At 38.5% G+C, this 22,162-nt stretch overlaps 2 protein-coding genes across 4 annotated transcripts; both read left to right on the top strand.

The window, feature by feature from the left end:
* The first annotated feature begins 1,130 nt into the window (after positions 1-1,130).
* LOC145998034 (uncharacterized) lies at positions 1,131-10,197 on the top strand. Of its 2 annotated transcripts, none has more exons than XM_083134664.1 (3): positions 1,131-1,398; positions 5,309-5,543; positions 10,052-10,197. In XM_083134664.1, exons 1-3 carry the CDS (start codon positions 1,227-1,229, stop codon positions 10,104-10,106), a joined length of 462 nt encoding a protein of 153 aa, XP_082990790.1. In that variant the 5' UTR covers positions 1,131-1,226; the 3' UTR covers positions 10,107-10,197. The 2 variants fall into 2 exon arrangements, with proteins under 2 accessions (XP_082990790.1, XP_082990791.1); XM_083134665.1 differs by having other exon boundaries at positions 5,309-5,547.
* LOC145998060 (uncharacterized) lies at positions 1,910-22,159 on the top strand. 2 transcript variants are annotated; one of them, XM_083134667.1, is made up of 2 exons: positions 1,910-1,929; positions 21,683-22,159. In XM_083134667.1, the coding sequence occupies exon 2, from the start codon at positions 21,719-21,721 to the stop codon at positions 22,157-22,159; it is 441 nt and encodes a 146-aa protein (XP_082990793.1). In that variant the 5' UTR covers positions 1,910-1,929; positions 21,683-21,718. The 2 variants fall into 2 exon arrangements, with proteins under 2 accessions (XP_082990793.1, XP_082990792.1); XM_083134666.1 differs by lacking the exon at positions 1,910-1,929 and adding an exon at positions 15,548-15,699.
* Positions 22,160-22,162: the final 3 nt, after the last annotated feature.

Here is a 22,162-nt window from a genome sequence, read left to right as displayed (position 1 = left end):
GGATTCAAGGGATGACATTCAAGACACCCAAATGTCAATGTACTACACCCTTGCCTGCTTTTTGCAGTCTAGCCGAGGCTCTGGCATCTGGGCCCATGGCCAGCATAATTCTCTATGGGACTTGCGTTGTGTCCTGTCCATGTGTGTCATTGGAATCTTCGCAAGTAGTCAAAATTGTCAGGAACACGAAGTAAAAATAAATCCATTCATTCATTCCCGTGGGTGTCCATGCTTTCGTCAATGGACAGCAGGGGTTGACATGTTTCAAACAAAAGTGTTTTAAACGTTTAAAACACACGGCTTTGTTTTTTACAAATATTTCAAACGTTTAGAACATATTGTTTTGAACATTTTTTTAGACTTATTTAAAACACATTATGATACTTAATGTTTGGCAGTCTGTGGTTATTTGCGTGTCTTGTAACTTTGTCTTTTCATTCATTCCGTGTCATTTTGTTTACTGTGCACAGAAATCTGTTCAGTGGCTGAAAATGTATATTCAATTAAGAAAGAGACATACCGTGATGAATAACCTTGGGCCACTTTGAAAACATGTAGCTATGTTTTTTTACAAGTGTTTAAAACATTTTAAAAATTGAATACTATGTATGAAACAGTTTTGTACCCCACTTAATCTCGTGCTGTACGGAGTTGTTAATGTTGCATTCACGATAAATTGTAATTAAAAAAACAGCTATCACGAGGATAGAGTTGGCAACTGTGGATTAGTTGAAGCTTCTTGAATAGCCTACAGGTGAGATTAACAAAAATAGATATTTTAAGAAGTGTTTACTTTATAAAAATGAACACAGTCCTTCCTTGGATTTTATCAACAGATTCCATATTTTCTTAGAAAATAAGTATCATTGCCTTTATGTTTTAAACGTTTTATTTGTTTCAAACATAGTTTTTCGGTTCTTGTTTAAAACATGTTTGAAACAAAAAAAAAACTTTTTTCGAAAAAAGAAATTGCCAACCCTAATCGACAGCTATCTCACGGTTCAATATCAGCGAGATCAGCGCCTGGCGCTTTTGAAATATCTGGAGGCGTTAGCAGCGCTAACTATAGCGTTGGCAACGCTGTACGAAACACGCGACGCGTTTTCTCGGCAGTTCCAACGCGGGCCGGGCGTCAGGGGTGAAGGATTGTGATTGTCCTACGTTGTCGTCTCCTCTACTGCTGATGCTTTGAAAAAGTGTGTTTTGACACTTCGTTACACATTGAAATGTTCGACACAGAGAAGTTCATACGCGTGGTCGAACAACAACCGGCTATTTACGATATGCATTCGAAGTACTACAGCAGCAGACAAAAGAAAGTGCAATGCTGGTCGGAGGTTGGTGAAGCGTTGTATGAAAATTGGCATGCCATGACGCCGGAAGAACAAGACCAGAAAGGTACGTACGTACACCCAACGGTAAAAGTAAGAGGAGGCGAATTGTGCATTTTCATTGTCTGTTATGATTAGGGCCAGGAAGTTGATGAAAAATCATATGGTTTTATGAGCCTTGAAAACTGACGCGCTACAGACGGGCTAAGCGAGGGGGTTTCCGAAACATGTCTCAGCCCCCCTAGATTTTTTGTAGTACGGTAAACGTATTTTGACCAAAAACTTAAAAAGTTTTCCATTATAAAACTTCCATTGGTGCAAGTACATTTTCTAGTTCGGTTAGTTCGCAAGGTTACTTTATTACGAAGTGTTCTACAATTAAAGGGGGAAGGGGTAGGGCAGCTGGCCAGTGTTCACTTGATAAGTGATTGGCCAATCATGTCATGAGTCGCCAAACTTGCTACGAACTCTGCTGTCTCGTGGGTGGACGTATTCAGTGGCTGTGAAGTTGTTCTTTGATTGTTGGCATACACAGCTAAATATGTACAATTATTAATATCTATAAATCATATCACTATATTTCGGAATAGTCTAACAGGTGTGACAAATTATTTTTTATAAGTACGGAAGACGTTCAAAATCTAAAGAAGCTTTATATTATACTTTCTTGTTTGTTAGTTCCGCATTCGAGTACCGACAATTGCATAAGTGTTAGTGACGTTCTCTCATTTGTTTCAACGCTACAGCTATCCTTATCGTTGCAAATATTCGAGAGAGAGAAATAACATGTTAAAGAATCAAAGAGTACACAAACTAATTCGCCAGGAGTTCCGGGTACGAATTCCGGCCTAGGCATGGGTATTTGTGAGTGTCCCTTCATCAATTTCATTGTATTATCACTCATCCTCATCTTCGCGATTAACCAAAAGTGGCACAAAAGCGAAGTAAAATAAACCAAATCACAAACTATCTATTTTTTAAATGCTAAGAATTGGAAAGATTAAAATTAGGCTCTCATCCTTGCTAGGCTAGCGATAAAACTGCTACTTTGATATCAAGGGGCTCCGAGTTCGATCCCTCTGGAGGTAAACATTTCATTAATTCTACTAGGCTCTCGTCCCGATTAGCCTCCGTGCATGTAGTGAACCTTCATACAAATCCAATCAACTAATTTTTGCAATACGGTGCGAGAATCAACTCGCTTGGGCAAATCTATTGCTCGCAGTCCTAGTCCTACATGTTAATTAATTAGCTATAATTGGCAAGGTTAGAAAATAATTTTGCAATACCGTCATAGTGACTAAATTTGATATCAATCTTTGAAGCACATCTAAAATTATTGATCCAATTCTGATCAGTAGCGCATATTATATTCTGAAATAAAATTGTTACCTTCGTATTCGTACATGAATTGGTGACGAGAGGTTGAATGCTCTATCTATTCTGTCCTTTGTGAAAGAGCTTGAAAAATCTTTGTACGTATTTAAAGAAGCTGTAGCTTCTCATAAAAAAGACGTGTCTTATCGTAATTTCTTGCCGTGGTTCATTTACTTATTTTAGCAAAAATGTACTCACACTCTTTACATAGAAATCGTGTTACGTGTAGTATTTACACGTATATCCAGCTAGTTGATAATGAGTGTATTTTTATGGTGTATTTCGTACTGTTGACATGAATAGTAAGTATCTGATATAATTCCACTCAATAATGGCTTAGGAAAAGAAAACACTATAATTATTGCAATTTACTTGATAAAAGATTCGTGCCTAAAAGTACTTTTTTATATGATGGAACAAAATGCAACATCTGTGATTTATCATTGGCTCTGACTGTAAAATATGTCACTGGTAAAATTATATCGTAGTAAATACCTTTTAGCCGGTATTAGTTAGCCCCCGAGAATTTGACTCCGAAATTTGTAGCCCCCCTCCCCACTTTTATTAGGCTGGCGCCGTCACTGTTCCCCATAAGTTAGAACCAGAAAACATTGTTTTTATTTAGCAGTTTTTTTTTCATTTTTCGGCCTTTTCTTGGCTTTTAGGTCATTTTTCAGAAATTTTTGCCATCTTTATTGCATTTTTCTTCATTTGTGAGGTTTATTTTACTTCTCCCCTGTCGTTTAAATACATTTTAAGTTTCCTGACGTATGGTATTTTTAGTAAGTTCGCCATTAATGGAAAATACGTTCAATGGAGATGCACAATATTACTTTTAACTAAAAGTTTGGCAATGGCAATAATTAATTATGGTACATTTATTTTTTCCTAGCACTCAAAATACTTTGTGTGAAGCCTACTTTGAGGTTCGCTATAATCGCTTTAATCTTGGGTTTTAGTCACAATGTAAAAATAATATAATCTAATATAAGCGAAACACTACTGTATTTTCAGATGCTAACCGACCTCTATCGTGCAAGGCCCACCTCTGCACTCTGAAAGGAGGTGAATGACTCACACAGAAAACCCTTGAAGAAAAGTATATTAGCACTAAATTCCCCCCCCCCTTTTTGCTTTAGTAGTGTATTAAAACACCAAACAGCGGGTTTTGTCTAATTATTCAACTACTCTGTTGTAATTTTTGAAAAAGTCAAGCTTTCATGTTAAGAGCAAAAATTATTTTTAGATTTTAGTTCATTTTTAAAATAATTTTAAGATTTTTTTTTTAGATTTTTTAGGTCAACTTCGGCGAGTCCAATAGTGTGACGTCACAAGCAGTTGCCACTTTTGCCCCGCACTATGCTAAACATAGGCGGCGGGGGAAGGGGGCGCCTGACACCCAAATTTTTCAGGTTACTAAATTAAAAAGTTAATGATACTTTTGTTAACCTCTTGGGACCTGAGTAACAAAGTATTGAAATGTATTTTTTTATGATTGTGCAAATGCAAGCTATTCAGAAAAATAGTTTTGGACGTTATTCTTATGGGATGGAAAACTTATTAAGTTAACTCCCCACGTTAAGTGCCAAGTTTGATTATGCCCCTAAAGCAAAGTCCCGAGTTTATTCTGACCCTCGAAGTCTAAGTCTAGTTTGATTCTGCCCACCCCAAAGTTAAGCCCCAAGTTCGATTTTGCCCCCCCCCCAAGTTAGGTCCCAAGTTACGCCCATGATGCTAAACGTAAACCTTATTTACCAAGGGAAAGTAAACTGTGATTACATCCCCCCCCCCCCCCCCCGGTTTTGAAACCCAATCGCCGTCGCTGAGTATGGGACAACATTTGTTTTCGCAGGACAGGGCGTGGATTAAGAATGAATGAACATAGCGATGGGCAGTTTGCCTAATATTATCTTTTGCCGTTGACTGTACCTTCGTTAATCAGTAAATTATTTATCATTAGCATTCCATATACACCCAGGGGATGGGTTGCCATCTGGTACAGAACATTTCTGTCAACGCAGTGGGCGTGAAATGAAAGCTAAAAATGTCATATATACACATAGATAGTATCATACATACTTGAAATGTGAATGGGTAGGTAGGTGTTTTCTAGCCCCCGCAAACGTCTTTCGAAGAGAGTGTACGCCACTGTTTACCGTTAAAATGATGGGTTTATTTAAAATTTTCAATTTGGAGTTGTAAGTTCGTAAGTGTATAGATTTTGAGTCAAAATATCCATAAATTGGAGATTCGTGAAGAATTGTGTGGGAATTAAGATATCTCCCCCCCCCCTAGTCTTCAATGATTTCTCACCCTGCTCAATTTGAAAATGACGTACCTATGAGTATTACCATGCAAATTGTCCATGACTATTTTAATTAATTTTTGTCTTACATCCTATGTGTTTTTTAAGCGATGGATTTTTCTATGTATGCTGGTGCAGAAGTTGCCAACAGGTTGTTTTGAGTTTTCTTTTAACTCTTGAAGCTCTTATTGGGTCAAATATAGTGCACGAACATGGTGATGGACAATTTGCACGATAATACTCATCATGGGTCCCACTGAACATCAAATCACTGAACGATATTAATTTGTTTCAGGGAGAGAGCTGAGCAAAAAGTGGAAAGCGATTAGGGACAACTTTGTAAGAGAGGTCAAAAGAACTGAGACAGGTGAAACAACGACAAAGAAGAGGAAATATGTGTACTATGTCACGACCTATCCATCTCCCAGGGTAATGTCTACCCAAAATATCCCGAACATCATAAGACCAATGTGGAGGTGCTCCAACTTGTTGGAAAGTGATAGAATGCTGCAACTCCTCTCCATGGGCGAGTAGGTACTGTTCAAGCATATCGTAGTAAATTTTCCTTGTAATCAGTCCTCCATTAAGAAAAATGGGCCTAGAACAACAAAAATAAACTTTTTGAGCTGTGGAACATTTTGCAAAAAAACACAATGTTGTATGTCATGTGTTTTCATAGTTATGCTTGATTATAATGTTCACGGAACTTTAGGGCCACCCTGTATAATTGCCACATTTATAACACAAATATTTCAATTAGATTATCAAATGTTAATTTATTCATGAAGAAGAGATACAAGAAACGCCATCAGTGTTATCGTTGACTGACAGCACATCTGACTCAAGGTTAATTTTGGTGGAACAGGGCAAGAAACTATGATATACACTCATGCTCATAAATTAAGGATAATGCTGAATCTTGTACAAATAAATATTTGATGTGCACGTTGCAGCTTGAAATGATGTCCGGGTACTGTACCAAAGAACCTGTGTTGACTATGAACTTGATCCAGTGTGTGGTTGCGCTGTAAGCAGACAAATGACTCACAGGAGCGAAACTGCTGACCAGAGTACAGTGCCTATATGAAGTGTGCAGTTGTGCTAATGGTGAGTGTGTGACAGTGTGTGTGTGTGAAATGGCTCAACGAACACATATTATGATGTAATGAGGGGAAGGATACTTGGGTGGCTAGAGGCGGGCCAAAGACAGCAGGTCGTGTCACAGGTGCTCCATGTGCCACAAAGTGTCATCTCACGATTATGGCAACGATTCCAACAGACTGGAAACGTGTCTCGGCGCTACAGCAGTGGACGTCCACAGTGTACAACACCACGAGAAGACAGGTATCTCACCGTAAGTGGCCGGAGACACAGACGGAGTACTGCTGGGGGCCTGGCTCGAGACCTTGCAGCTGCCACTGGAACGGTTGTTTCCAGACACACTGTGTACAGACAAAACTCAAGAGGCACGGTTTATTCGCCCGGAGGCCTGCAATTTGCATTCCACTGTCACATGGTCACAGAGTAGCCCATAACAACTGGTGTAGAGAACACAGGACATGGACAATGGAAGAATGGTCTCAGGTACTCTTCACTGACGAGTCCAGGTATAGTCTCAACACTGATTCTCGTCGTGTTACTATCTGGTGTGAACCAGGAACCAGATACCAACCCGGTAACATCGTCGAAAGGGACAAGTATGGAGGTGGTGGGTCATGGTGTGGGGTGGCATTATCCTGGGTTCACGTACACCTTTGCATATCTTCGACAGAGGTACTGTAACAGGTCAGGTGTACCGGGATGTTATTCTGCAAGACTACGTTAGTCTTTTCAGAGGTGCAGTCGGTCCTATGTTCCTCATGATGGATGACAATGCCAGGCCACACCGAGCTGCTATTGTGGAGGAGTACCTTCAAACAGAAGACATCATACGAATGGAGTGGCCTGCCTATTCCCCCGACCTCAACCCAATCGAACATGATTGGGATGCTCTAGGCCGAAGTGTCTCCACACGTCTTCCACCTTCTCGGACTCTTCAGGAGCTCCAACAGGCACTGGTGCAAGAATGGGAGGCCATACCCCAACAGCTGCTAGACAACCTCCTCCAGAGTATGCCAAGCCGTTGTACTGCATGTGTCAATGTGCATGGGAATCATATTCCATACTGAAACCTGTGCTCATGCTCAAAGAACTGTGGAACAACAATTTACAATCTCCCTTGCTTTGTATCATATGTGCGCTCTTTGGTTTTTCTCACGTATTCAGCATTAAACAGGGTTAAGCAGGGTATGTGGGTGTCTTTCTTGTGTGTTCAACATGTATGTGCTACCACCATAGGCGTAGCTACGGGGTGTGCCGGGTGTGCCTAGGCACACCCTAATGGGCTGCTTTATCAAAGAGAATTAAAGACAGATATTTCAATATGAGAGAAAATAATCGGCAGTTTGTAAGAAGTTGAAAATGCCATTACTTGGTACAAACATGTGCATTATCGCTGATGAAAGGAGTGTCTGTAATTTTTCGATTTTTTGATGTCATTGGAGAAGGAAGATATTTACTGCATTCTACTCTGTACTACAGCGCTTTTCTTCTATACCTGTCACAAGCTGCACGTGTGAGAGAACTTTCTCCAAACTTGCTCAAGTTAAAACTAAATTAAGAACAACTCAGAAGCAGGATAGATTGGAAGCCCTGTTCTTGCTATTTGTGGAACAGGAAAAAGCTTAGTCTATTGATGTAAATGAAGTTATTGATGAATTTAAGAACATTGTACCTTTTGACAGACGTCTCTTGTTATAGATGACGTGTATTTTTATGTATTTGTACGTAACATTTATGAACATTTTGTGTGTGTGTAATTTCTATGCAATTTGATTTTTTCTACTACATATATTCAGACATTTTCAACACTGTCATTTAGTGAATTTATATTCCTTTACAAACATCAGTGCAGTTAAAGAGCCAAGTGATTGTGTTGCACAATATGCTATTAAAAAGGTACAAGACCTCAATTTTTTGTGCACACCCAAATATAAAGTTCTAGCTACGCCTAAAGCTACCACAACTAGTTTCAGTGCTGTATCGTGGGGCACCAAAACCTCTTATTATCCTTAATTTATGAGCATGAGTGTATATAGGCTAATACCTGTCTCTCATCAAGAATTGAGGGGGGGAGAAGTGTCTAGTAAATCTAGTCCCGGCGTATTTATGCTAAACCTTGTTTTTCTATTTGGAAAAAAAAATACTCGCACATATTTTGTTTGTTGTAATATAATTCTATCAAGACTATTTTGGGAGGGGCACGTGCAACGGGGATTAATGGCACAACTCCACAGTCACGTGGTCCTGCACGAAGAAGTTTCCCGAACGATTACCCACAGGTCGGTATGCAACTGGCAAAAACAGAAGAACGCTTGGCAACGTTGCTTTGGGTGAGCGATGTTACCCCTGTAGCTTTTACTTCGCAACTGAGCTCGTTGACACCCTCGAAGACGATTGGGGGACAGAAAGTGCCAGAAATAGCCATGAAGGTCAGCCACCAGCTGAAAACACGACCAGTATAGTATTGCAGCATATAAGCGAAATATATCGTTTGTACTATACATTCAATACTCACTATAATCGATCGCGGAAATATAACTATCGGATCCAATCAGGGTGCGAAATCACTGCAGACTGGTGGGGGAGAAGCAGTAGACAAACAGACACACACTCACTCTCTCTGACACACAAAGTAGTGTGTGCGTGCGTGTATATATAATACATATATATTGTCTTTAAATAAATAGCTATGTGTCAATTATTAAATAATCAAATTATACATATTATAAAATATACAATATATTATATCGACTGTCCTTCATTCAAAATTCGATTGCAAATTGAAGATTTTTAATATGCTTTAAGGGGGAAAAGCAAAAATTTAGAGACATTAAAAAAATAATAGTTCCCTATATAAAAGTCACATCTAAATGCTATTGTGTGTTTTGTTAATATATATTTATATACTTTGCGATAGCTGACGAAAGGCGATGAGAAATGGAGAAGAAATAACAAGTCGGACTAATTTCTGTGTTCTGGGGATTTCTGGGTTCAGTGTTCTTCGAGTTGAGGCTCTTTGTTGTCCATTCTTTGTGTTTGTTGTGAGAACACAAACTCTCCCCCCCCCCTCCCGGAAACGTTTGGTGGGGCGGGGGTGATTTCACGACAAAATCGTTGGTCGGGGCATTCCACCCTGACCCCCCGGGATTTCGCACCCTGCGGTCCAATCCAAACCGTGCCAAGTCCCTTTTTGCTAACTTTCTAAGCAGGTGCTGTAAATCATTCGATTCTCCCAGTATCAAAGACGTTCTCAATGACGTTTCTATTCCTATAATATGTGGGAACTCTTCCGTGACCACCTAATAAGAAAATAGCACGCAGACCTTTTTCGGGAGTGTCTGAAAGACGATATAAATCTCAGGGATGCACATTTAACTGATTCGCCCTTGTACTACCACGGACAACTTTCAGGTCAATGTAGGTGTTGGTTGGGTGAACCTTTCCTCCTATTCACGGCTACTAAAAGTAAGTGCACGACACACGCCCAAGCTTTATAAGGCATCGTCTGTGGGTTTTCCAAACGTGTTTAACTGCCTACGTCCACATCTTCAAGTGAGGAGACAGATGCGTCCAGTGACTTTTAAGGATTTCATTCCGACGAGCGTGTTTTAAATACTGTTAATATGGCGATACTTGACGGTGTTTAAATTGAATAATATGTAGAGAACGTGGAAGGTCGCAACTTTATATTTTATTACTGAAATTATTAACCAGTACAGAAAATGGTTTCCTTGTTCATGGCCGGCCGGAGGGTTTTTTTTTTTCAGGAAGGGGCAAGAAGGTAATTTTTTCAAGGAGAGCAAATGAGTTATATTTTCCCCTCGGAAACAATCCTTCAGTCTATCTTAACATTATAGTATTCCTGTAACGCCCTTATAATAATTAACATAAATTGTTGTGACTGAAATAAATTATATGTGAAATATATTAATTTTAGGTTGAGGTTCGATTTCCAGCGGGATCGTGGCCAAAGGGGCCCCCATTTTCTTTGACGCAGTATTCCGAAAAAAAGAACGTCAAAGGCAGGAAGAGATGGCACACGGTGATAACCACTCCGCCACGGAGGTCGGCACCCCTCCTCATTTCCCCGCACATGCGTTAATCAATATGTCAAAAGTTATATTGTTTGCCCGGCAATAAAAGTAATACTGAATACGTTACATGTTTAGCATTTGAGAAGCCACGTCTCTATAAACAAACTAAGAATAAAAGAATTTTCCGTTTTATCAATTCTCTGTCTATTATTCATTCGTTTTATGCGCTTGGAAGCAGTGTTGGAAACCTTTGACAGTATGCTTGGTTTAAACTTGACGAAAGAATTTGAAACACACACACTTACATAGGGTTACTCAAAATTTAAATTCACGATGTTATATATTTATCTGAATTCTGATATCATGAAACTCAAACGAAAGAATAGTCTTACTTATTGTTACAAACTTTCAACCCACAGCGGTAGATGTCGCAATGCATTGAAATCCAAACCTTACGCGGCACGACGACAACAAAAGAGACGGAAAAAATACAACAATTTTTCATTGTTTTAGAGTTCGATTAAACACAAGCGTTATTGCGATTGTTATAACCAGTGGCGTACGCAAGGGGGGATTACGGGGTTAACCCCCCCTTGAGCTTGTGAAATATTATGAAAAATGCTGTGGAAAACAAATTAAATGGCCAATTTATCACAGTCAAAGATCTGGAACAATACTATTACTACTTCTACTACTACTACTACTACTAATAATAATAATAATTTGAATTATTATTTCCATGCAGCATGGAGAAAAGCACAGCATTCCAAACACACGCGTCTTTTCAGAGTGATGCCTTGAAAATAAACACGAATTCTTGAAAATAAAATATGAGGGCAACTATGATTTAAAAGAGAAAAAAATGTTTTGTATCTCAGTGGCAACAATGTTCAATACACTGGCGTACGCAGGATTTTTTTTTTCGGGAGGGGCTGGAATAGTAAATGTGGATAGCACATGGCTTCGATTTGGAGGGCAGGATGCATAATATAATATTTCGTATTTTTGGAGCTTTTCAGTCTATTAAAATTGTATTCAGAGACAAAAATGGTAATCGGGACTCACTTGAAAAGAGGTTTCGCATTTACACATAAGATTTTTTAAAGTTCTTAACGGATATTTTTTTGAAAATTCTGATTTTCTCAAAATTTCTGTAGGGGCTGGAACACCATCGGCCACCCCTGTACGTACGCCAGTGTTCAATGAACATGTATTTTTTTGTGTGAACAATGAGAATTAACTAAATAAAGTTCTTGGTTCGTTGTAAGAGGCTAATGTATAGACAAAGGCTAGGCGGACAAGAATGCAGTCAGCATTTAGCATTTAGCATTTAGCGCAGCACGTTTGAATGTCTCTAAAATGTCTCACCTTGTTTACTATTTTATAGACAATTCAAACGACAATAAGCTTAACTATTGTAAAATGTTTTGTTGGTAAGAACAGAGAAACAATCCAGATGTGAATTATCAGGGACATTTATGAGGGGAAGAAGCCGGAAAAATTACAACCAATTTCGGGAATCGAATCCGGATCTCCCGCGTGATTGTCAGACGCTCTACCGGCCAGACCAGCGCAGCTCCTTGGATGAGTTCCATACTTCGATTATTGCAATTTATTTTAATATATTTTCTTGTTTTTATGGATTTTCTTCACCCTTAAAATGTCACACCTCGTTGACCAGACAATTATTTCGTAACAAAGAAACAAAAAAATGCTCCCAGGATTTGATAAAAATTGAATGACTAGAAAGTAATTACGTTCTATTGTTTTCATAAATACTATATTTATGTAGATCTCTACTACTTAATAGCCCGACCCTGTGGCCGAGTGGTTAGCACATCGCGCTGTGACGCCAAGGGTCCCGGGTTCGAATCCCGGTCGGGCTTGGTTGTTTGTGAATGTCCATTCATAAATTTCATCATTTCATCACTCATCCCCATCTTCGCAAATTAGCCAAGAGGCACAAAACGCGAAGTAAAATAAACTAAATCAATCAATCAACCAATCTACTACTTAATAGTAGCGTGGTATTAGTAGTATTCAGCTAATTAATTAATTATAAGTATTATTAATTAATTGTGATTATTTTTATTTAATTAAAGTATAATAAAACAATGGTAATGTGAATTTCGAGAAAGTTTAGAAATAACCCCCGCTTGATGAAATCCTGCGTACGCTACTGGTTGTAACTGTAAGATCTTCACTGCTGACATATTTTGAAGCCTTGAAGCCAGACACAGCAATGCACACAGAATGTTGTGCACGGTAACAAGCGGTTCTTAAAGTGGATATTTATTACCTGTAAGTGATTAACAGCGCTGCAAAATAGTACGCAACGGTCCATTGCGCCCTTTGCTGAGTGACGAACAGTACCCAAAGGATGATCAGAGTAGACATTTTAGCAATTTTCACTATCACAGAATAATGAAAAATGGCGAGAACTTGAACAGTTGATATCGCCTCAACTCTGGAATATTCAGAAATTGTGAGCTAATTCATCTCCATAAAGAGCAGAGAACGACATTTTTAGGTTGAGTAATATAAAATGATAAGTTTCATAAATTTATTATTATTATTATTATTGTTAAAATTTTGCTAACGTATGACTGGAGATTTTGTATCGAGCAACACTGTTTCGAATTTAGAAAACGGAAGGGGGCCTCGCATTTTGATCTCGCCCAGGGACTCGCGATATGTTGCTACGCCACTGCCTTTGTATAAGATTTAACATAGTCTGGGGGCAAAAGTGGCTAAAAGTGGAGGGCAACTGTCCCTCGCCCCCCCTTAATCGCCGCCACTGTCTTGCATGTTTTAGAGTCAACAACTACTAACGTCTATGCGTTCATGGTGTAATGTTGTCTTGAAAGAACTCCTATCTTTTTCTTCCGTCACTGCTGTTCACTCTCCACTTTCTTTTACCAAACAAGGAGAGATTTCTTTCATCGTTCTCGCGAGAACACTCAACAACAACCACTCTTTTTGTGAGATAAACAACAAAACTATGCAATGGACAGTCTATAGATGTTGAATTTTACGTGTCAGATTATATTGTGTTCAAAATAATGTTCAATTGTATTTCGTGAAGTACAGCGAGTTTTATTTATTTTAAGGTTCATAATTTGAGATGGATTTGCAAGGAATGTAATCTTTTATTTACGTATAAAACAGCAGTGTAAAGTAGAAAAGAGTGTGTCGAAGAGTTCAGTACTGTAACTTTACATTTATTTCATGCTAAATCGTATTAGCTGAAGAAAGAACAAATATCTGTTTACATGTAGGGTTTTTGGCTTTTTGCAGTAACTGAAAGAAAACATTTCAAAAGGGAAAGATGTTTTTTCTAAAGTGCATATTTGCATATTTTTCACCGTTTTAGTGCATATTTAGATGCATATTTTAGGTGTTTTACTATCCGAGCCCTTCAGTTCACAACGTGTGAAACGTTAAATTTCTCAAATTTCTGTTTTTGTGCTGTCCTTTTCGGAAATTCTTGACAACACTGAATTAGCATTGTGTCTCTCCCTGTAAAACATCTCAAACTTTTCTCCCACGCTGTACACAGTTCTTCGAAAATTACTTCGTGTTTCCTGCAGCATGACAGGACAATGAGGCCAGCAGGGCGTGTCTTCACAAGGATTTCGCTCGAAGTCACAGGAAGACACATGCTCCCGAACGTCTACCGCTTGGCCACTTACGTAATGCATTTCGAAAATCATTGCTGGAAATGACCTTCTTTGTACTGCAAATGTATGGTTTCACGCTGCATGTTGCCGTATTAACCGACACGGAAAATCCTAAATTGCAAATGTGCTTTGAAAGCTTAACTTACTTAACTATGTTTACGAATGGAGATAAAACAATGAAGGTATCCAATTGATCATATTGTTTGCCTCAAGTCTGGACGGACCAGTTAGTGGCACGATTTATTTTTTGTCAGCAAAACGTGCTGTAAAGGCGGCATTACACATATTTCCATACCCATGGAAAAATGGGTCAACGAATAAATAAATATTAAAGATTATGATTATAAAGCGAGATAAAATGATGAAATTAGATATAGGTTTCCGGTTTCCTATTACTATATCCTGGACTTTATTAGAGTTATTGTGCTTTTTGCAAGATAAATAGTTTGTTTTGAAGTTTCTGATTCTAAAATTCGCTGAAATGTTAGCGAGTTCTGGAAAATGTACAAACAACATTGGAAGTTTCATATCTCGCGGTCCTGCTCAAGTTTCCCGTCGAGTGGCGTGCCTAGGATTTTCGAAAGGGAGGGGTTATGTATACTTTTTCGTGGTAGGCAGTCCTCATTTTGTCATATTTTCCTACCTTTGACGTTTTTTTTAGGAATACTGGACAAAAGGGGGTTATAACCACCACCAACCCCCCTTGGGCACGCCACTTTTCCCGTCCTTCCTGTTTCTTTGCGTACACAGGGTATTTCTTTTTTGGAGCGGAATATACAATGAAATATTTCGAAATTACAATTTTATCCTTCATTTTAAAAGTTGTTCGAAGACAAGAATGATGATTGGGGTAATTTTAAAGAGGGCCGGTTTGCTTTTATTTTAATTTGAAGTTTTCCCAAAATTTAGGACGTGGGCTCAAATTCCTTCAGGCTGCGTACGCCAATAATTCTGGGAGTAGTATGAAACAAAGATTCTACATTTTTCGTTGCAGATTTAAAATTAAATGAAAAACAATTAGATCGGCATCGTGAACCCCAATTACCAACTGAAGAACTTTCAAAATGAATGTTAAAAATGGTAATTACGAAATATCTTATTATGTACCCCCGCCCTCCCTAGAACGTAGCTGTAATATCAGCCTTTACAATTCCAGTCCTTCCGACAAAAAAAAAAAAACCTGCGTACGCTAGTGATAATACCTGTAAAGCTGTAGCTATTAATATTCCCGATAAAATGTTCTATCTTCTTATCCAGACACAAATCCATTACATACGGGCACCGATAAAACATATACATTTTGTGTAATTGATTACACACACATTGGCAACACTGCTTGTGTCCATCTCCATTGTACTGTGCATTTGCAACGCTCTTCATTTCTTGCCCTGATAACAACGATAAAATTAAATTACTCAAAATATTACAGATTTTTTGATTAAAATTGGAATAATTAAGTGTCCCGAAGATATTTTTCAGGATACCGAAACGTCTAGTCACCCAACCCGAATGTATGTACGAAACATGATGCAGGCAGAGCAGAAAAGAAATGCCGTTAAAAAAAAAAAATTTCCTTGACGTTAATCTTGTCTGGTAAAGAAGTAAAAGCCCGCCAAAGAAGGTCAAAATCATAGACGTGAAAATATTCAATGGTAGATGTGAGAGACATCTGTAGTAAATTTGGTGGAATTATATAAAACGAAAGGCACTATCCCGCCATCTGTGGTTGAAATGAGGAACCCACTAGCGAGAATGCGAAGTGAAAGTTCTCTGTCCAAGTTAAAAAGACGATTTTATGTTGAGGTTTTCATATTTCTTTTCATTTTCACTATCGACGTCCTAAACCAAGAAAGGAAACTATAACGACAAATGTATATCATTTGAGAAGATTCTGTAACTACATAGTATGTTTTATTATAATACACATTTTTATTTGGACATATTTTAATAAGTGATTATGCACATGCAAAATGATCAGGAAAATTAGATCAAATTCATGCTAAATAATCAGTATAATATGTAATGAAGCAATTTATTATCATTACTGTTACTAAATTGTACGGTAAGAGTCTATAATAGATACTTTTCCAAATAAATACGTGTCATATATCGTAGGAAAGCTTATTGTATAAGGAATTGAAAAACAGTTCTGATGTGGGGAAAGACAACCTGGAGGAGTAAATCGAGAAAAACAGTTGTCCGGTTATTCGAAATTGAACGTACGGAGGGAATTTTTTGAACCTAAGAGGCCTAACCTAACCTCGTAGGCATACCCATGCACGGTTTTTGGGGCTAACGTGAATGGTTCGTGGGGCTATTGTGAACAGTCAGTTTTTCTCGCACCATGTCAAACACTTGTCTCGGTACTACTTTACTATACCGGAGACACCTATCAATGATTTAGTTCACAATTTTTTACATTGCTAATGTACTATTCTGCATTGCGGAACATTTCTTTAGATGAAATAATGAATTTCTGACGAAAATAATGTATATTTCTTACATTAACGAGTACTTACTGTTCTTCCTTATTTCAACAAACCATCCACGGGTAGCCCCAAAAACCATTGACGTTAACCAAAAAAATCACGATAGCCCCACAAACCATCACGGGGACGAGGTATGCCTACTAGGTTAGGTTAGGCCTGTTAGGTTAGGTTCCATTAGCACTCCTTTCGTTCAATTTAGCATATACGGACAATAGGAGAGCGTATTGTGCTCTCGTGCAGATAGCAAATGGCGGCAGCAGCAATAGCGCGTCGGAACTAGATTTTCATAGAAAACCACATGCATTCGCATTAAAATGGATCAAAACTACATTCCCGAACATCAACACCGCTACAGAAAATGATTTTCGTAAGTACTTTCTCCTGTAAATTTGAAGAAATCCGTCTCCGGTATAGTAAAGTGTTACCCTTGTCTATAGTCCCGAAAGTAATTGCCAAGCGCTTCCTGTTCCAGAAGCCACCCAACCAGAGGTACGCCATTCTGATCATACACACACACAACGAACGCAAAAAACCCATCACCACCCTGAACGCAAACGAGTGAAGCACACACATTCACAACATGGATGCAAAGATGAGCCTGTAGGTTGTTTACCCTCATCGCTTACCACCGAAAGGCAAAAAGGACGGAAGTAGATTGTAGCCAATTGTACAACTTATAATTTAGGTTAGATATATATATATGTTTTCATTTACGTTGGTGAAAACATTGTAAATACTCCTTGCACTACAATTATAACATAGAAGATAATGTATTCTGTTTTTTTGCCACAATTCAAATGTGTCCTAGGCTATATACATAAATTAACTTTACATTGCCAATATTATATTACGTGAAAAATAAAGAATATACCTAGGTAATTTATAGAGGAAGATAAGAAATTCAAGAACACAAAAATCTCGTGTTACTGAAATCAAATTTAGGGTGACCAGACATACTCTTTTTAAGAGTATTATACTCTTTTAAAGGTTCATATACTCTATACTCTTTTCAATTTGCAAAAATCCCCAAATATACTCTTTTCCTTGCTATTTAATTTCATTCATTATTTTACGCGTAAAAATGCGTTAAAATCCACAGAAAGAAAAGAAACAATGGTGGGTAAGTGGAGGTCAGTGTACAAAGATTTAGTACAGGCTGGGTCAAAATGTGCCTCTTATAAAATTCTTGTTTACTCTGCCTGGTACAAATGTTGATTGTAAAAGACTCTTCAGTGTTATTAAAACTTATTGGCGAGAGGAAAAAAGTACGCTCCTGGTGTCAACTCGAACAAGTAATAAAAGTGAAATCCAATGTGGACATGACCTGTGAAGAGTTTGGACAGGCAATAAAGGAAGATTTAAACATACTCAAAAAAGCAAAATCATCCCAGAAGTATGAATGATGGTGCCCATTGGTGAGTAAGTATTTGCAATTAGCTAATTACATTAGACCCATAAGTAATTTGACTCTGTAGAGTGTAGGCCTATTTTATAGGGGCTATAATAGAAGCAATAACAAATAGCCACCCTTATTCTTGTTTTATTTTTATGTTTTGTGCATCCGCACTTTCAACCTATAGACTATACTCTTTTTGGTCAACAAATATCTGGTCACCCTATCAAATTCAGAATAAAGAACTAAATGCAAAGCCTATTCTAAATAAATTCTTCAGCATTTCATAGCTATATAGCTACATTTCAATGACTTTGCACTTCATCGTATGGAGATTGCTCCAATATCAGATATTGTATCAAGGATGTTATGACAATGATCACAAGAAACAACAGTTTCCCCCCCCCCCACAAACTAAGTTTTATTGTTTTTGGAAAATGCTGTTCAATGCATAGTATTGTGAAGTTTTGTAAGTAAAACTCTTCCTTATTTTTTGTTGTTGGAAAATAATGTAAGAAAATGTAGTTATGGAGAAGTAGGGTAACAGTTTCATATATCTGATACACATTTCTGCATTTTTACAGAAGAAACTACTTACGGAAATGAGTTTCTCTAAGGTTTCCAACATTCGTCGAGGTATTTTCTTTCATCGTGGAATCTATTTGACCAGGAAATCATGTATTTTTCAAGAGAAATATCACACCGACGCACAATTGCCATTGCTTTCTCTACGTGAACCAGATGCTGCATACGTTTGATGATGTAACCCCCTTTCAGTGTTTCCAACCCCCCTTTTTTTAATTCTGCTTGCCTAACCTAACCTTATCGGAATGGTTCGTGAGGCTATCCATCAGCTACCCATGCATAATGTACAATTTGCACACGTGACGAACACGATAGTAGGTATTTTTCTGTGAAGAAGGTTGGAAACACTGCATACCCACTACAGTAGTCAAGTTTTGCCTGCCATATTGTGTGTAAAGGAAGCGAAAAAAGGAATAACAAAAATTACTCTCTATGTGAAATATTGTGTTTGTTTTCGTGTGAAAAGCATAATGGCACCTTGAACTATGTTCCACAATACACAATTGGTAAGTACGAACCATGCAAGACACAAAATATCCAATTTTAATGTGTCTCTGAGCTATGAAACTGGTACCAGAAGTAGTACTAGTTCTAGAATAGAGAATAAGAGCATATTTATGTGGCAGAGATACAAATTAATTCTTTATTAGTTGTTGTTGTGGTGCTCTTTATTATGTCATTGGAATTTCAGATCCACACACTTGTGGATGCCAGGGAATTTATTGGAATAATTTTGGATATAGACCCCATACATGCTGTGTCTGAGGGGGTGGGACTGAGAATTAATATTTTGTTCTTAGCATCATCATCATATGGCCCAGATGCACACGTGAATATAGGCTATATATAAAAAGTTATCATGAGCTTGCACAATAAAATGCCAAATTGCAAAGAATATGGCAGCTTCTTAATTCACAAAGTGCAGAGCCACATATATTCCTGTCTACCTCATTATTTGCAAAAAAGTGCACAAGATAAAGAATACCAGGCTGTCCCAGAAGTCCTGCACCATACAAGGGCGAAAATGAAACACACAATATCAGAAGCAAAGACAGACTTTATTTAGCAAAGTACATGCCTCCATGTTCAAATACCTTCACCCATCTCTGCGACAACAGTTCAATCTGATGGGGATACCAGGGGCCAGGTTTAAAATTGAAAAACTCACGACAGGCAGAATTTACCTCATCATATGAATTGAAGTGCCTACCACACAGGAAATGTGTGAGAGAGCGAAACAAACCGTAATCCGATGGTGCAACTTCCAGACTATAGGCGGGATGAAGTAATAACTCAAATCAGTCAAGCTCAGCTAGTATGTTGGTCACTCTTCGAGACCGGTGACTGGGAGCATTGTCATTTTGCAGCAGTAGCCTCTTCCTCCTCGTTAATGCCGGGTATATCTCGTTCAGAATGGCATACACTTGCCGTAATTGTTCAGAATACAGTTCACCTGTTACATCATGACCTTCTGGAACAAACTCATAATGGACAATTACGACAATATTACACCACACACTCAGCATAAGCTTTTTCCCAAATCTGTTCTGTTTCACATGGGCGATGGCCTCCTGCCTGCTTTTTACCCATTGTTTACGTGTATGAGGGTTTTCAGAAACACCCACTTCTCGTTCCTGTCACAATTCTCCTCCAAAAACGAAGATCGTGCGGGATTTGTAGCAATTTCTGGCAAATTGCAACTCTGCGCTTGGCCTGCACCTCTGTCAGCTCGTGCGACTTTGTCGGGGCTGTTTATTGGTGTAATCCATGTCATGCAAGCGACGGTTTACTGTCGATTTGGATGCCCCAACCACTCTGGCTAACACGTGTGCTGGATTGTGGTGTAGCATTCACAGTATCCTGCAGAAACTCGTTAATGTCCATCGGAGGTCACCCCGTGCGGGCCTTGTCCGCGAGGTGTAGATCACCTGAAGCAAATTTTTTAAAGCAACGGGAAGCTGTCGATCGATTCACCACTTCTTCGTTATCCACGCGACAAATTTCCTCCGCTTCCGCTTTTGCTGTTAGTCGTTTTTTCCATAAAAAAAGTAGCACTGGACGAAGTGCAATTTGGTCCTCACTCATTGTGCCCACTTTAACTTCACGGGAACACTCGCTACACATGCTGTGAGTGCCTTCACTTTATCCCACAAACCTGTCCTCTATGCCTGCCGGGCCTCCCCGATGGCGCAGTGGTAGCGTCGTCGCCTTGTAATCAAGGGGTCCCGGGTTCGATACCCGGTGGAGGCACAAGTGGTTCGGATCCCACTTTAAACTGTAGGTCCAGTCTCGATTAGCCTTACTGTGCATAAAGTGGACTTTAAACAACAAATCAATCTATGCCTGCCAACAGCCTTTCACCGGTGGAGTAACCTACCCTCGCAAACTTCACCTCTTGGAGCTCAGTGTGCTGATGGTGCAGGACTTCTGGGACAGCCTGGTATGAAGTGCCAGGGTCACATTGCTTCTGTGAAACCCTTGTTGCTCAGAATTTTTAGAACAACCAATTGCAGCAAATTTGGGTGGTAGAGAGAAATGTGTATTCTTGATTTGCCTGTGTCCAATCTTTGGTGTGTTTTGGTTTCTCTGCGAAGAAATTACAGGCTGATGGAAATGTTGCTAAACACTAGTCTTAATTACCTAATGTTTACTTTATTAACTTGCCAAGTCATAGAGGAAGTTGCAGAAATGCATTTATTTTACTAATCAGTGCCAGTTCTTCTTGATGAAGAACACAGGTAGGTTCAAAAATTTGGATCTTTCTTAATGGTACATGTCCCAACAGTAGGCACTTTACTGTTTATGATTCTGACAACACGTGGGGTGAAATTAAATCTTTTTATGACTGATAGTATAGTAAATTTATACAGTGAGATGCACAAGTCGTGCTTGCCAAATGGTCTGCAACTACTTTCATTAAATTTTTCTTGAATCCTATGTGGATTTAAGGACTAGATTTTTATGTATACTGGGCAGAGGTTTTCAGTAGCTTGGGCATGTTGTATCAATTTCAGAAAATCTCATTGCCAAAGAAAATAAAACAGTGATGGACAACTTGATAGGTAATACGGTAATACTTGTGCATCTCACTGTACACACATGTAGTCACCATAGGTTTAAGTTAATGGTAATAAACTCTAGTTTTGAGAGCAAATTTAATTGCACTGGTAATACCGCAATGGAATGTACAGGTGTGAAAATTCAACAATATTATTATTACTGGAAATTTCCTGGTTTCTTAAAAGTACTTCTGAGCTATATAGAACCAATAACTCATCAATAAGTACACAAAATTAATTAATTTTAACGTGAGTGTTTTTTTTTTTTTATGAAAATTATTGACGTTGAAGTGTACAACTCCTAATTGTAATCTTTCGTCAATTTCAGATCTTTGTTCTTCCAACTAATGCAAGGGAAGTGGAAATGAATAATGTTGGAGATCCAAATAATGGCGAGGACTTAAAAGACATTAATGATGTGTTCGAATCAATTGCATTCAGTGATGATACTATCGTGAAAGATGGGTTTGATGTGGGATTTCAGAAAGGTGCAGAGGATGGGAAGGTAGAGGGCTTTCACTTGGGATATCACCGGGGAATAGAACTTGGGACTGAAATAGGATTCTATGAAGGGTTTGCCACCATGTGGCTGTCAATGAAAGACTCCGGAAAGGGACAAGTGAATGAGAAGGCCGAGAAAGGATTACACAGACTTTTGGAGATGATAAATGAATTTCCCACAGTGAATGTTGAAGATGTAGATATCATTTCTTTCAAGGAGAGACTTCGTTCGCAGTACAAGAAAGTGTGTGCATTGTTGAAGGTAAATAGCAACTTACCAGTCACTGAAAAACTAACATTTTGACAT

This window comes from Lepisma saccharinum, chromosome 1, assembly GCF_977018435.1.
Source record: "Lepisma saccharinum chromosome 1, izLepSacc3.1, whole genome shotgun sequence".
NCBI classification, from domain to species: Eukaryota; Metazoa; Arthropoda; class Insecta; order Zygentoma; family Lepismatidae; genus Lepisma; species Lepisma saccharinum.
The sequence above is the reverse complement of the archived record's forward strand: the minus strand, read 5'-3'. Positions and strand labels throughout refer to the sequence as shown.

Coding starts and splice junctions, on each gene's coding strand:
- LOC145998034 (XM_083134664.1), top strand. CDS start 1,227: ATGTTCGACACAGAGAAGTTCATACGCGTGGTCGAACAACAACCGGCT. Junction 1,399..5,308: donor GGAAGAACAAGACCAGAAAG/GTACGTACGTAC, acceptor AATTTGTTTCAG/GGAGAGAGCTGAGCAAAAAG. Junction 5,544..10,051: donor CAACTCCTCTCCATGGGCGA/GTAGGTACTGTT, acceptor TATTAATTTTAG/GTTGAGGTTCGATTTCCAGC.
- LOC145998060 (XM_083134667.1), top strand. CDS start 21,719: ATGAATAATGTTGGAGATCCAAATAATGGCGAGGACTTAAAAGACATT.